This window comes from Hypanus sabinus, chromosome 5, assembly GCF_030144855.1.
Source record: "Hypanus sabinus isolate sHypSab1 chromosome 5, sHypSab1.hap1, whole genome shotgun sequence".
Classification (NCBI taxonomy): Eukaryota; Metazoa; Chordata; class Chondrichthyes; order Myliobatiformes; family Dasyatidae; genus Hypanus; species Hypanus sabinus.
The window spans coordinates 143275377-143291809 of NC_082710.1; the positions used below are offsets into that span (position 1 = coordinate 143275377).

Sequence of the window (16433 nt, forward strand, 5' to 3'; positions counted from 1 at the left end):
CTTTACTTTAGCTCAAAGCACTCTGTAAAGATCCAGTCTGTATGAACAGTATGCAAGATTTTCACAGATCTTGGTATATGTGCTAATAATAAAAACCAATACCAATTTAGATTTTTTAAACTTCTGAGGACAACAGTGGCCTGCAACTAATAGGTTCCTGGATAACCTGGGACTGGATTCATATTTGTGGATTCTGTTTTGTGAACTTCAGTTCTGAATGTTTATTGGCTTACTTTTACTGTTTGCATGATTTATCCAGTTTAAGATGGCGCTGGTGTAACCCAGCGACTGTTTACTAATGGCAAACAAAACAAAGACCACAACTAAATATTTTATTAATAACACTTCTTCTTGTAAAATCCATGGTACATGTTCACTGCTAACAATAGAGGGGCGAGCAAAGGCGAGCCTGAGTTGAAGGGTGAAGTGCACGGGTGCAAGGCTAAGTTGAGGCAAGATTGAGGCACGTTTGAGGCAAAGTCGGGGTGAGTAGAATAGAGTAAATTTGGAGCAGATGAGAGGCAGGTTTGAGACCCATCCACCTAAACGAGAGCAAGGTTTGATAGGTGCCAGGCCTATTTGGAAAGGTCAGGTATGGGTCGAAACATGGTGGCAGAGTATATCGATACGACAGGGTCCTAGAGCAAGGAATGACCCAATGTTTGGACAATGTAAACACATGACCAGATGGTTTGAAGGGCAGCGTGTCGCTATAAAAGACGCTATAAAAGCCGGTTCTGCTCGCCACTCCACGATCTGAGGCTGAGGCCTGCTCTGGTTGTCAAATCTATGGACTCACTTTTCTTCTGAATGCCACTTGCTTACTTTTATTGTTTGCACATTTGTTTTTTTTCTCCTCTCTGCACCTCGGGTGTTTGATTTTTTTTTAAAAATGTGTTCTTTTGGGTATTTCTGTGGCTGCCTGTAATGAGAGGAATGTCAAGGTTGTATAATGTATACATTCTTTGATAATAAATATACTTTGAACTTCGAACAAACCCAATTCCTCTAGCCAGCCCAGAGAAATAAGGTTCCTTATCCCTGTGACAATACTGTAAGCAGAATGTTCAGAATGGTGCACAATATTTTAGCTGAGATCTAACCAGTGTTTTATCAGTTATTTCTTAATATCCTACCCAGCTTTTTTTTATGTGAACACACCTTCTGCTCAGCCACTTTCTGCCGACATGATTCAGTCAACCAGAACAGCTTGGCCAAAATTCTAGCTTATACAGAAATCATTACTCATCTGCAAAAGACTAATATGATGATTTTACTTAGTAAGGCATCCCAAGGCACTTCAAGGCAGCACTCTTCAAACACCAGGAAACACAAGAGACTGCAGTTTCTGCAGCAACAAACAATCGGCTGGAGGAACTCAGCAGGTCAAGCAGCATCTGTCAAGAGGAAATGATCTTCTAATGTTTCAGGTCAAAACCTGCATCAGATTGGTTCTCCAGCAGTCTGTTTGTGTATCCAACACCAAGTCATTTAAGGGGATAAGGAATGAAAAAAAGAGGTTGTTTCTGTTGGTTTAATGAAGATAGAGATTTAAGAGGAATCCAGGCAACTGAAGGAAAGAACACTGGCGATATATGTCAGACACCACTGAAATATACAGAATGGGAAAAAAAGCTCTTCAGCCCAGTGTCTGTGCCAACAATCAAATCCTGTTTACACAAATCCTGCAATAATCCCAATGTTTTCAAGCTCCCCATATTTCCATCAACTCTCTCCAGATTCCATCATACCAGGTCAACTCAGATGTCCATAACATGTGGGGGGGGGGGGGGGGGGAAGAATACAACAACACTCCCAGGAAAGCCACCTGGTCTCAGACAAAGTGTGTCTACTCCACAAAGACAGCATTTCTGAGTCAGGATTGAACCCACGTCTCTTGAGCTGAGCCAGTTCTAATAGTTGTGCCACTGTAATGGAACCCAGAATGTGCAAGGTGCTAGCACTAAAGGACCAGAGAGAATGCAAAGACTCACATGATTGGATGGGATTTCAGAAAAAGTTACTCTTCAGCACAACGGTGCAATTGGAAATTTTTTGCATCGCTTGACAAGGAACTTCTAATAGATAAGCAGAAGGGAACAAGGCGAGTTAAGACTGAGAAAGCCAGAAATTGGAAAACTTATATTAATAGAGGATGGTGGTCAAAAGAGGAACACTGCAGGCTTCTTTATTACAGAAATTTGAACTTAACCACTGATGATGGCATCCAGGGTCAGAAGTCTGGAAGTCAAGGCCAGAAGGTCAAACCTGTGATTGGTGAATCTTGGGCTCAATACCCAGAGGTTAGCAAAGCAGGAAGTTGAATTTCAGAGCTCGTTGAGTCTGGAGGTAAAAGCCCAAAAGTTGCAAGCTGAAGTCAGGGAGTCATAAGGGTAGAGGTCCAAATGTTGAAGCCCCTGAGTCAGTTTGTCCAAAGGAGGCCCAATATCTACGAGTCTGAGATTACGGGGCCAAGGACTGGAGGCAAGCTGTCCTGGGGTCGCAGGCCTGTCCTTCTGTTGTTCTGCTGAACACTGTGGGTATACACGCTGGCTCCAGAAAGTGTGGTGACATTTCTGGCCTTCCCCCAGCACATCCTTGGTTGTGAACACAAAAAGCACATTATATTTCGATGTACATGTGATAAATAAATCTGAATCTGAAATCTGAAACACCAACAAAGAGCTGCAGCTCATGCAGTGTCTTATCAGGTATTGTTCCAAAGTAAATCAGAAGCAGGGACCAACATTTGGAAATGTGCATTCAAATCCCACCACAATGACAGTTGGGGAATTAATATTGTTAACTAAATCTAGGATAAAACAGAGATGCCAGTAATGGATGCATGAAAACAACTAGATTGTTTGAATACTCATCTGGTATATTATGGAAAAATATCTTTTGAGGAAAGTAATTCTGTGATCCTAACCTATACCTGACTCCCAAGGTTGACTTTTAAATGCCACTTTAAACGACCCAGGAAGCTACTAGATCAAGGACAAATGGTGACAAGTAATACATATTGACACTGCTTGCAACACCCAACAACACAAGCCAATGGCATCCACAAATCATACGCTCAGCAGTAATCATTCTGGGAGGAAGACATACCTTGGAATCATAAGCTGACTGCTTGATAACTTCAGGTGCCATCCAGAACGGCGTACCCACAAAAGTATTTCTCTTTATCTGCGTGTCCGTCAGCTGCCCAGCCACTCCAAAATCCGCCAGCTTCACTTCACCTTGCTCCGATAGCAAGACGTTGGCCGCTGGAAAAAGGCAACACTAAAATCAACGAGAGCCTCCTGCACTATCATTTGTCTGATAATTACCTCTGCATTTCCTACCTTTGATATCTCTGTGGATTTTTTTCTCTGAGTGCAAATATTCAAGACCTTTTAGGATTTCCCTTAGTATTGTTGCAATCTGGTATTCATCCAGTGATCCAGGTTCCAGCTGGAGAGAAAAATTACAATCAATATTACTGATAAAGAATACACTAGAATGCATCATAGCAATAGAGAACCAATCAGCTCCTCTAACTTGGTTGGCCCTTCATGAAGATCATGACCTTCATTTTAACTCATCTCGATTCTATAAATCCTATAATTGATTTAGCAAAAGAACATCCTACCAACTCCAATGACCCATTCATTAATCCCTTCCATGCAAAAATACACAGCCAAGTAAATATTTTCAATTCAACTCTTGCAACTCTTGTATTATCCTAGTGGAAGTGTACTTCATCTCTTTCAATCCTATTCAAGGCTGAATAAAGAGCCTATCTGAACGAGCTTCCTTAGTATATTTCCACGCACGTTTCTATTCCTTGGGCATATACTTTGAATTTCTCATTCAAATATATCCATTCCATTGGGGGTTTTAAAGACCTTCCATTCCTCAAAGGCAAGTTTCCAATGCAAATGTTTTTGTGCATTCCCTTACAACATGGAATATTTAGCTAACTGAGTTTGGCAGTCAGACCATCAATCCCAACCCCATGGTCCCCAGTCAATTTTTCTCTCACAAATTTTCCTTGATTCTCCTACCATCAGCTACACTAGTTTAAAGCAGGTAATTAACCAGCGCATCTTGAAAATGCAGGAGCACCTGGAGGGAAGTCACGTGGTCACAAGTAGCATGCGCAACCTTCACTGAAGGTCAGGATGTCTTAGCTGTGAGGCAGCAACACCACTGACTCAAGGAAATAAACAAAACCCCCCTGCCCACTTGGAGAGAAATGTAACTTCTATTCCAATAAGGGTGGAATAAATTTAAATTGCTCCAAACATAATTATGTCAATACACTTCTAAAAATCTAAATGCTTCACTGAGTAACAATCTTCATTAAAACTGTACAGCCAGAAAACAGTTTTAAAAATGACAATCAAAATTATACCATAAATCACTTGGTGGTTTCAACTGCAAATGGCAACTGACACCAACAACTCTCTCATTTCATTGCCTTTTAAACCCTTGAATATCTATTTGGTTTTTTAATAAAACTTACAAAACCTAGTCTGGGCAATGTCACAAGGATAATCTTCATGGTACAATAGCCTTGCAATGATTAATTCCATATAAAAATGGTTTTCTAATGAATATTTAATAACAACATTTGAAAAAATACTTACCAAATCTAAAGCAGAGCCACCACCTAGATATTCCATTATAATCCATAATTTTGTATCCTGTGCATGAAAAGAATTATTAAAATATGCCTACAGAGTTAATCACATAGCAAGGAACATCAAACACTGGATTCATACACATCATGGATTTCTAATTGCAAGTTATCAAGCAGTCAGCTATTTGCAATTACGTCCCTCAGCTCTGAAGCTATCTGCTTCCTTGAATTCTTTCTCTTCCAGGATTCTCCATTCATCACTTGCCCAATTAAATTGCTCATTGATACAGAACCATTCCACTCCCAGTCAGGGGTTTCTCACAATACGCCATGCTAGAGTTTTGTTTGTTACTCATTTTGAGATACAACATTGAAACAGGTCCTTCAGCCCACCAAGTCGACATCGACCATTAATCACAGATTTATATTCATCCTGTATCACACCCATTTAGGGGATAGAGGGATGTGGATCATCTAAGTCATACGGGATTTGTTTAGACTGGCTGCATGGTGGCAAAGACATGATAGGTCAAAGGACCTGTTCCTGCACTGTACTGTTCTGCAGATAATTGTTCACTATGAGTAGTTTAATTACTGAGAATTGCAAATCAATTCCCATAACAAATGATCAAGCCTTAACTTGCAGTTGCTGAAGACACTGCAGTTGCCTTCCAGCTGGTAGAGAAAACTTGTCCAAATTCCCTCGAAAACAATTTTGAGGCGATTTTTAGTCTACACAAATGTACCGCGTTTAGCAATTATTAAAGAGGAGACAGGAAGGGGAGAAGAAAATATTCTGAAATGAAAATGGAGAGAAAATATAAAGCAAGATGTGAATGCAAAATTGTGAACTAAAAATATTGCCCTGAATGCTGAAGATCGCATCCTGACTCACGATCTTTCAACCATCTGATGAAGGGGCAAAGATCTGAAATATTGACTCTGCTTCTTTTTCCAAACCTACCGCCTGACCTGTTGATTGTTTCCAGGCCTTCCTATTTCTATTCTTTATTATACGAAAATTGATGGGGGCTTGTTTTAAGCCCAGTCCAAAAAATACAACTTCTGACTGTGATGAACTCCCTCAATACTGCACCTTCTACAGCTCTGCACAATCTTCTGTACTACCCCTGCAGTGCTCCTTTGTACAGGCCCTTGAAATGGAGGGTACCTTCACCATGCCTGTAAACCACCCACAACCCCCAACAACATAATACTCCATCAAACTAGCATCAAAGTGTCCACTTGTGGACATTTGTGCTCAGGTCTCTCAAATGGAACTAGGAGCCAAAACCTCTGACTCAGAAGCCAGAAATTGACTTGCTGGGCTGCAGCCGACAGAACAAAAGTGGACGTGCATTTTTGAGGATGTTATGGGGTCTTATCAGATCACTCAAATACTGACTGCACAGCCTGACGGAATGATCCAAGATTTAGAGCAGCACTTGAACAGAAAAAAGATACAACATTAGGAAAAGACGTGTGGAAGTAGTTGTATTGCTCTTACAGACAGAAGGCATAGATCCAAAGACCTGCAAAGGCTCCTGTGTAGTTATCATTCTCTTATACCAAGACATTTCTCAATTCAGGCAATGCTAGATTTACCAATTCAAAAAGAACAAAATAGCACAAGGGACAGTACAGCTGACTCATGCTTCCCGCTTCTGATGCTGCCTCACTGCAGAACAAGTGGTTTCTTGCCATGTTATTTTAGCATGTAACTTAATGGGGGTTGAGCTAATAACAACTTACTGAGGACCAAGGAATGAGACGCAGAAGCAAAAGAATAAGGAAAAATGCAGATTCTGGAAATGCAAAATAAAATCAGAAATGCTGAAAACATTCAGCAGATGAAGCAGCACCTGTGGGAAGAACAGTTAAATCTTTTGCTTCCAGGCTGTATATTGATAACTTCAGATACTTTATTTTCTTGTCAGTATCATCCATCTCTGCTGCAACTTGTCCCCCTATGATACTGGCTCAATTTAATCCTTCTCTGTTTGCACAAAAAGGAACTGGCAGGTATGACCAAAGACAAACATTTTGTTGTTTAAGTTCTTTTAGTCATACAATACAGGCCCTACAGCCAAACTCGTCCATGCCTATCAAAATGCTATAACTCTATAGAGGTCAAATTTATTGCCATATGCATAACTGTAATGAAAACATTACTTGCAGCAGCATTTCTGTCTTATGGTGAAGGGAAAGAAGTAAGAAGCTGACAAAAGATAAGGTGGAAAAAGTAAACGGCCGAAGAAGAAAGAATCTAACAGCAGAAGAGAGTGGAAGAAAGGGGAGGAGGGAAACAACAGTCCCTCCAATTTGTAATGACCAATATGCACAATCTTGTGCTGTACAATTTTTTGCCCAGTGACAACAACATGAGCACACTGAATTTTATATAGAGAGGTACTCATTTTAACAGCTAGCAAAACACTGTAAATAAGAACCGTTGATTTCCTCTGGGTTTGATTGTTTTCGCTCTCGTCCATATGCATTTTCACAAAATATACACACCAAACCTGCAGCAGGTAATGAAGGACGTTCTCACCAGAGGTTTTGCACACTGTCCACATGTGATTTGCTTCCTAAATGACGCTTTAAAAAGTCAAGTTTCCAAACACCACCCCACTTCATCCCACTTGCAAGTTCTCTAGCAATTTGGCATCACGACAATACACACAGGTAACACCAGTTTCTGTATTGTACATAAATATTTCTTGCAGCTGCACGTTCCTGGCCTCATGAGCTTACGTTGTAGCAGTTTTTACTGTTTCATTAAGCCATTCTGCATTAAATGAACCAGCAGTTCTTTTGCGCGTCACACACTTCTTTAGAATTTGACATAGCAAATCAATAATTTCTTCAGTGGTAGCAAGGTAAGAGTCAAAGACAAAAAAAAAAGCAGAAATCTGAAATAAAAACAGAAAATACTGGGCATACTCAGCAGCTCAGACTTCATTTGTTGAGGAAGGAGGGAAGGACAAAGATCAACTAACTTTAATCAAGATTGCTGGCATGCACCAACAAGATGGGACCAGAGTGCAACGTATCCTGGTAGGAAATTTGGCGAGCTGAACCCCACCACATCAAGTTCCTGATCCGGTGTATGACATCTAGTCAAGCCCAGTGAACCTCTACTGCTGGGGCAAGGCTGAAGCACCAGCACACTCAAATCCAAGCCAAAGAGCATGTGGCCTTCCAGGAACAGCAAAGGACTGGCAATTGAGAGTCAATCCAGGAAAATAGCTCATATTTCCTGAGCACACCTCCTCAACCATGCTTAGGCCAGTCATTGGACAGGTGGTCATGTTGGAGCATGGGAAGCCAAGATAGAGGAGGCCTATGAAAGGAATAAGACAAAGTACCAAGACTTGGTGGAGGAGTGCTTCAGCACAGGGTGGCAGGCACAATGTATGCCCATAGAGGTGGGCTTCAGAGGGTTTGCTGGTCAATCGAGGCAGCAGAGCAAGCCTCGAGATGGCTGTGGGTCAGGAGTGATCTGAGGCAGAATGCTACTCGGCAGAATTCAAGGCCTGATCAACCCTGGCTGGGTCGTCCTGAGTGGCTGATGTTGGAAGACCTGAAACACTCTGTGATCCCGATTTACATCACTGATGATGTGTCTGAGTACATCACAAGATATATCATTCTATCTATAATCAATTCCAAAGCACTAACATTATTAACTGGTACCCGAGTTGCTAACTATTATCAGTGTTTTAGAACACATAACATAGGCATCCACAGCACATTACAGGCCCTTCGGCCCATAATGTTGTGCTGACCATGTAACCTACTCTAGAAACTGCCGAGATTTACTCTAGCAAATAGCCCTCCAATTTTCTAAGATCCATGTACCTATCTAAAAGACCCCATTGTATCAGCCTCTACCACCATTGCTGGCAGTGCATTCCACTCACCCACTACAGTAACATGCAAAAGTTTGGGCACCCGTGGTCAAAATTTTTGTTACTGTGAATAGTTAAGTGAGTAGAAGATGAACTGATCTCCAAAAGTCATAAAGTCAAAGACGAAACATTCTTTTCAACATTTTAAGCAAGATCAGTGTATTATTTTTGTTTTGTACAATTTTAGAGTGAAAAAAAGAAAGGAGCACCATGCAAATGTTTGGAAACCCCAAGAGATTTGAGCTCTCAGATAACTTTTACCAAGGTTTCAGACCTTAATTAGCTTGTTAGGGCTATGGCTTGTTCACAGTCATCGTTAGGAAAGGCCAGTTGATGCAAATTTCAAAGCTTTATAAATACCCTGACTTCTCAAACCTTGACCTAACAATCAGCAGCCATGAGCTCCTCTAAGCATCTGCCTAGTACTCTGAAAATTAAAATAAATGATGCCCACAAAGCAGGAGAAGGCTGTAAGAAGATAAAGTGTTTTCAGGTAGCTGTTTCCTCAGTTTGTAATGTAATTAAGAAATGGCAGCTAACAGGAATGGTACAGGTCAAGTTGATGTCTGGAAGACCAAGAAAACTTTCCCAGAGAACTGCTCGTAGGATTGCTAGAAAGGCAAATCAAAACCCCCGTTTGACTGCAAAAGACCTTCAGGAAGATTTAGCAGACTCTGGAGTGGTGGTGCACTGTTCTACTGTGCAGCAACACCTGCACAAATATGACCTTCATGGAACAGTCATCAGAAGAAAACCTTTCCTGCGTCCTCACTACAAAATTCAGCATCAGAAGTTTGCAAAGGAACACCTGAACAAGCCTGATGCATTTAGGAAACGGAAGTCCTGTGGACTGATGAAGTTAAAATAGAACTTTTTGGCTGCAATGAGCAAAGGTATGTTTGGAGAAAAAAGGGTGCAGAATTTCATGAAAAGAACACCTCTCCAACTATTAAGCACGAAGGTGGATTGATGATGCTTTGGTCATGTGTTGCAGCCAGTGGCATGGGGAACAACTCACTGGTAGAGGGAAGAATGAATTCAATTAAATACCAGCAAATTCTGGAAGCAAACATCACATCATCAGTAAAAAAGCTGAAGATGAACAGAGGATGGCTTCTACAACAGAATAATGATGCTAAACACACCTCAAAATCCACAATGGACTACCTCAAGAGGCACAAGCTGAAGGTTTTGCCATGGCCCTCACGGTCCCCCGACCTAAACATTATCAAAAATCTGTGGTAGACCTCAAAAGAGCAGTGCATGCAAAACGGCCCAAGAATTTGCAAGGAAGAATGAGCAAAAATCCCCCAAACAAGAATTGAAAGACTCCAAGTTGGCTACAGAAAGCGTTTACAAGCTATGACACTTGCCAAAGGGGGTGTTACTAAGTTCTGACCATGCAGGGTGCTCAAACTTTTGCTTCACACCCTTTTCCTTTTTTGTTATTTTGAAACTGTAAAAGATGGAAATAAAAAATAATCTTGCTTAAAATATTAAAGAAATGTGTCATCTTTAACTTTATGTCTTTTGGAAATCAGGCCATCTTTTACTTGCTTAGCTATTCACAGTAACAGAAATTTTGACCAGGAGTGCTCAAACTTTTGCATGACACTGTATGCCCCCTTGTGTAAGCCATTTGAGCACTGGGAAAAAGCCTGTGACTATCCACACAATCAATGCCACTCATCATCTTATACACCTCTATCAGGTCACCTCTCATCCTCCGTCGCTCCAAGGAGAAAAGGCCAAGTTTACTCAACCTACTTTCATAAGGCTAAGGAAAGTCCATCTCCCACCCCCCATCCTCATCACATTCTACAGGGGTTGTATTGAGAGCATCCTGAGCAGCTGCATCACTGCCTGGTTCGGAAATTGCATCATCTCAAATCGCAAGACCCTGTAGCGGATAGTGAGGTCAGCTGAGAAGATCATCGGGGTCTCTCTTCCCGCCATTACAGACATTTACAGTACACGCTGCATCCGCAAGGCAAACAGCATTATGAAGGACCCCATGCACCCCTCATAAAAACTCTTCTCCCTCCTGCCATCTGGGAAAAGGCACCGGAGCATTCAGGCTCTCACGACCAGACTATGTAACAGTTTCTTCCCCCAAGCTATCAGACTCATCAATACCCAGAGTCTGGACTGACACCAACTTACTGCCCTCTACTGTGCCTATTGTCTTATTTATTATTTATTGTAATGCCTGCACTGTTTTATGCACTTTACGCAGTCCTGGGTAGATCTGTAGTCTAGTGTAGTTTTTTTCTGTGTTGTTTTCACATAGTTCAGTGTAGTTTTTGTACTGTTTTCATGTAGCAGCATGGTCCTGAAAAATGTTGTCTTGTTTTTACTGTGTACTGTACCAGCAGTTATGGTCGAAATGACAATAAAAACTAATTTGATTTGACTTAAGGCACGCACTCCAAACCAGGCAACATCCTTGTAAATCTGCTCTGCGTTCTTTCTATAGTATCCACAACTGAGCACAGTACTCCAAGTGGGGTCTGACCAAGGTCTTGCATAGCTGTAACATTATTTCACGGCTCTTGAACTCAATCCCACAGCTGACAAAGGCCAACACACCATATGCCTTCTTAACAACACTGTCAACCTGCGTAGCAACCTTGAGTGTCCTATGGACATGGACCCCAAGATCTCACGGATCCTTCTCACTGCCAAGAGTCTTACCATTAATATTATATTCTGTCTTCAAATTGGACCTACCAAAATGAACCAATTCACACTTACCTGGGTTGAACTCATCTGCCACTTCTCAGGCCAGTTCTGCATCCTACCGATGTCCTGCTGTAACCCCCGACAATCCTCAGACTATATACAGTGGACACAACTTTTGTGTCATCAGCAAACTTACTAACCCAACCTTCTACTTTCTCATCCAGACTGTTTATAAAAATCACAGAGAACAGGGGTCCCAGAACAGATCCCCGCAGAACACCACTGGTCACCGACCTCCATGCAGAATATGAACCATCTACATCCACCCTTTGCCTTCTATGGGTAAGCCAGTTCTGGATTCACAAAGCAAGGTCTCCTTGGATCCCATGTCTCATTACTGCCTTGCACAGGGAACCTTATCAAATGCCTTACCGAAATCCATATACACTATATCTACCGCTCTACCTTCATCAATGTGTTTTGTTACATCCTCTAAGAATTCAATCAGGTTTGTAAGGCACAACCTGCCCTTGACAAAGCCATGCTGACTATCCCTAATCAGATTATATCTCTCCAAATGCTCATAAATCCTGCCTCTCAAGATCTTCTCCAACAACTTGCCCACCACTGAAGTAAGACTCACTGGTCTATAATTTCCTGGGTTATCTCTACTCCCTTTCTTGAACAAGGGAACGATGTTTGCAACCTTCCAATCTGGTACTTCTCACATCCCTATTGGTGATGTAAAGATCATTGCCAGAGGCTCAACAACCTGCTTCCACGCTTCCTACAGTAGCCTGGGGTATATCTCATCCAGTCCCAGTAACTTATCGAGCTTAATACCTATCAAAAGCTCCAGCACATCCTCTTTCTTAATGTCTAAACACTCAAGCTTTTCAGTTTTCTCCAAGTCATCTCCACGATTGCTAAGATCCTTTTCACTGGTAAATGCTGAAGCAAAGTATTCATTAAGTACATCCACTACTTCCTCTGGCTCCATACAAATGCTTCCACTGTCACTCCTAATTGATTCTATCCTTACAATGCTCATCATCTTGCTCTTCACATACTTGTATAAAGCTTTGAGGTTTTCCTTAAGCCTGCTCTCCAGGACCTTCTCGTGTCCCCTTCTAGCTCTCTTAATTCTATTCTTGAGTTCTTTCCTGGCACCCTTGCAATTTTCTAGAGCTCTAACAGTACCTAGCTTCTTAAACCTTTCATTAAGTTTTTCCTTTCTTCTTAACGAGACTTTCTACATCCTTTGTATACCATGGTTCTTTTACCCTACCATCCTTTCCCTGCCTCAATGGAACATACCTATGCAGAACGCCTTGCAAACGTTCCCTGTACATTTATCTCACTTCAGCCGTGTGTTTCCCTGAGAACATATGCTCCCAATTTATGTTCCCAAATTCCTGCCTAATAGCATCATATTTCCCCCTACCCCAATTAAACATTTTCCAAAATTGTCTGCTCCTATCCCTCTCCAGCACCATGGTAAAAGAGATAAGAGTTGTGATCACTATCTCCAAAATGCTCTCCCACCGAGAGATTTGACACCTGACCAGGTTCTTTTCCCAATACCAAATCAAGTAAAGCCTCTCCTCTAGTTGGCTTATCTACATATAGCATCAGGAAACCTTCCTGAACACACCTAAACCCATTGCCCTCAGGAGAGGACAGTCAATATTACGAAATATTACCCATCACGCTGATCCTAATATCAATGTGCCATTCCAGAATCTGCCTCCTTATCTGCTCCTCAATGTCTCTGCTACTATGGGGGGAGGGGTATATAAAAAAACATCCAGTAGAGTAATTGTCCCCTCCTGTTTCTGACTTCCACCCAAATGACAGCAGACAATCCCTCCATGACTTCCTCATTTTCTGCAGCCATGATTCTATCCTTGATTAGCAGTGCCACTCCCTCACCTCTTTTGCCTCCCTCCCTGTCCTTTTTGAGACATCTAAAGCCCGGCACAATCAGCAACCATTCCTGCCCGAGACATCCAAATTTCTGTAATGGTCATAGTTCCATGTATTGATCCATGCTCCAAGTTCATCTGCCTTGCTTCTGATGCTCTTTGCATTAAAATAGACACATCTCCAACCATCTGGCCGAGTGCTTCTTTGCTCCACCACCTGCCTGTCCTTCCTCTTAAACTCCCTACAAGCAGTCACTACTTGTGTGTCAACTGCCCCATCCTCTGCCTCTTCACTTCAGTTCCTAACCCCCACCCCCACTGCAAGTCTAGTCTAAACCCTTCCCAAAAGCATTAGCAAACCTCCCTCCCAGGATACTGGTTCCCTTCCAGTTCAAGTGCAATCCACCCCACTTGTACAGGTCACCCCTTGCCCAGAAAAGGTTCCAATGATCCAGGAACTTGAAACTCTGCCCCCTGCACCATCTCCTCAGCCACTCATTCACCCGTGCTATCTTCCTGTTCTGACCTTCACTAGCTCGTGGCACTGGGAGTAATGCGGAGATCACCCTTCCTCTTCAGTCTCCTTCCTAACTCCCTCAACTTACTGTGCAGGCCCTCTACCCCTCTCCTCCCTATGTCACTGGTACCAACATGTACCACAACCCCCTGCAGCTCACCCTCCCCTTCAAGAATATTCTGCAACCACTCAGAGACATCCTGGACCCTAGCCCCCGGGAGGCAACATGCTATCGTGGCAATACTTTTGCTGCTGCAGAATCTCCTATATGTTCCCCTAATTATCAAGTCCCCTATGACCACTGTTCCGCCTGACTTCACCCTACCCTTCTGAGGCTCAGAGCTGACCACAGTCTGGCTGTTGCTGCCTTGCCCAGGTAGGTCAACCCTCACAGCAGTACCAAAGGGGTATACCTGTTGCTTAGGGGAATGGCCACAGGGGACCCTACACTGACTTCCTTCTCCCTTTACCTCTGTCGGTGTTCACCCATCTACTCCCCGAAGTCTGCACTCTGAGTGTAACCACCTGCTCAAAAGTCATGTCTATCAAATGCTCTGCCTCCTAGATGATCCTAAGCTCTGTTTTCTGCTCTTAATCAACTTGCTTTTCAAATGCTTTCCTTGCTGAAATTTAAGAACAAATATTATTTTAATTGTAAATGTGGCTTTGTAGATCGTACCAACATATTTCTGATGGCACTCAGTCAATAAACTTTTAGGTTTTGTTTTCACAGAGACAAATATGGGTGATATCTGATTTGTAGGAGGTTTGTTGTTCAAAATACAACTGAAATGAGGCAACACATCAATTTTGTAAGAAAGGCATTAGAGGAGCTTGAAACTCTCACAGAGCAGGAAAGTCATCAATTTTTAAACACTTGTCTTAGAAATTAAACAATTTTTAAACACTAATAAGTTACAAAAGCAAATAAGTCCAGAGGCTGGAAGTCTAAGCTCAGTGACACTAATGACTGTCAGACACACACCAAACCAGTCATTACAGGAGAGAGATGGACCAAGTTCCTGCACATATACCAGCTCTGCAAAGCCACTACTTGCTCTATTAGATTCCTCTTGCCTTGTGCCATTACTATTTTTGACATTCATATCTCTCCTTCGGATTTTTCCTTTGTGATGGATATTCACCATCCAGAATCAAAGGAGGCCTCTTGTTTTTGCCAAACTCAGCTTTGTAAATATAACAGCTGCCACTTGTAAAGACAGAGTGTTGTATTTTGATTAAGTTAAACTTCTAATATTCTTTCTTTAGCTGCTGCTTGTTAACAGGAGACAGCCTTGAGTTCTTACTGTAAATTTCAAGCAATAATCAGTTTTAAGTTGAAAGAGCAACTTTGAAAACAGACACAATCTGTAGAGCACAAGATGCCAGCCACAACACCTGGGCTAACTGCTCAAGAGGTGCAGTTTAAGACAGTGGGTTATTTAATTGGGCTTGTTTCAAATAGACAATGTTGATTGAGGAAGCTTGCAGACTCGATGCATACCATCACTTAGCATATCCATAGCTGATCTATTAACAAGTTGGAAAATTTACGTGCTTGAATCACAGTATTAATTGTGGGTACCTGGGAACTCTGTCACCAGAAACAGAGATAGATGGTATAAAATGGTTGATGGGGTGGAACAAGAACTGACAGTTGATAGGTGGATCCAGATGAGAGTGAGAGAGAAGAAATTACCTCAGAAGCTAGGAGGTGATGGGTAGAAGTGTCAAAGGGCTAAAGATGATGGAATCCAATGAGGAAAAGGTGCAGCGAGGGATAATGGGAGGGACATGGAGAGGGGAACCAGTGAGAGGAGTGTGTAAGTATTTAACAACAGTGAGTGAGGGAGGGGGAAAGAGATGGGGTGATGGGAGATGGTTGGATTAGGAGAGAGAAAAGAATAACCTCTCACTGCACTGTCCAAAAGCTGACAATAAAAACACAGAAAAACAATGGGATATCTGGTTTTGCAACTAATCTGTTTTAGCATAATCATCTACTGTGCATTAATCCTGATAGTGGATTATATTAACTGATTTTTAATATTTATTAAAAGGCTCAAGTCCTATCAGAATTCACCAAATGACAAGTGTCACATAAATACACGTTTAGTACTTGGTATCTATTTATGGGACCAGAACATGTCACTTACCCTTCAGCTCTGCAAGGCTGCTCCCACTATGCCAACTTTGAGTCATACAGCACAGAAACAAGCCATTCAGCCCACCACACCTATGCTGACCTTTCTAATCTAATCTGACCATCTAATCAAAGTCCACTTGCCCACCACATCCTTCTATGTCTGTCTGATGGTGATGGCTGGTTCTTCACTTGTGAAGATCAGGAGAGAAGAAGAGTCCTCAAGAGTAATGGCATGATTGTTGGTGACTGTAGAGGCCAATTCTGGATCTGCAGACTCTGGAGCAGTAGGACAGGGGAACAGCTGGGATGTAGGTGCTTGGGTAGTAAGATCCTTGCTGCTTCACCTCCTCTCTTCAGCAATTGCCCTCTGGATTCGGCAAAACTCTTGGCCACACCATGGATCAGGCTTCTCCAGTGATCTCTGTCTCTGTCACAAGCCAGCTGCTGCCACTCATTGGCCTCGATATTTGCCTGAGAGAGCTGGTGCTAAGTTGGTCTTTGTACCTCTTGCACAGGGCACCACAATCTCCCTTTTGCCCTGAGAGAATTCTCCCTAGAGTACAGCTTTCAGTAACCTGGAGCTGTCCACGCGATACTGCACGTGACCCGAGCAGCAAATTGGCTT

At 42.3% G+C, this 16433-nt stretch overlaps 1 protein-coding gene across 1 annotated transcript in view; it reads right to left on the bottom strand.

The window, feature by feature from the left end:
* Positions 1–16433, bottom strand: part of LOC132394399 (serine/threonine-protein kinase 24-like) — a 71077-nt gene that overhangs the window by 23998 nt on the left and 30646 nt on the right. The window contains exons 4-6 of the mRNA XM_059970484.1: positions 4635–4691; positions 3348–3456; positions 3112–3269 (exon numbers count right to left, since the gene is read on the bottom strand). Of these exons, the coding sequence (XP_059826467.1) occupies positions 3112–3269; positions 3348–3456; positions 4635–4691 (324 nt within the window). The remainder of the gene's footprint in view (positions 1–3111; positions 3270–3347; positions 3457–4634; positions 4692–16433) is intronic.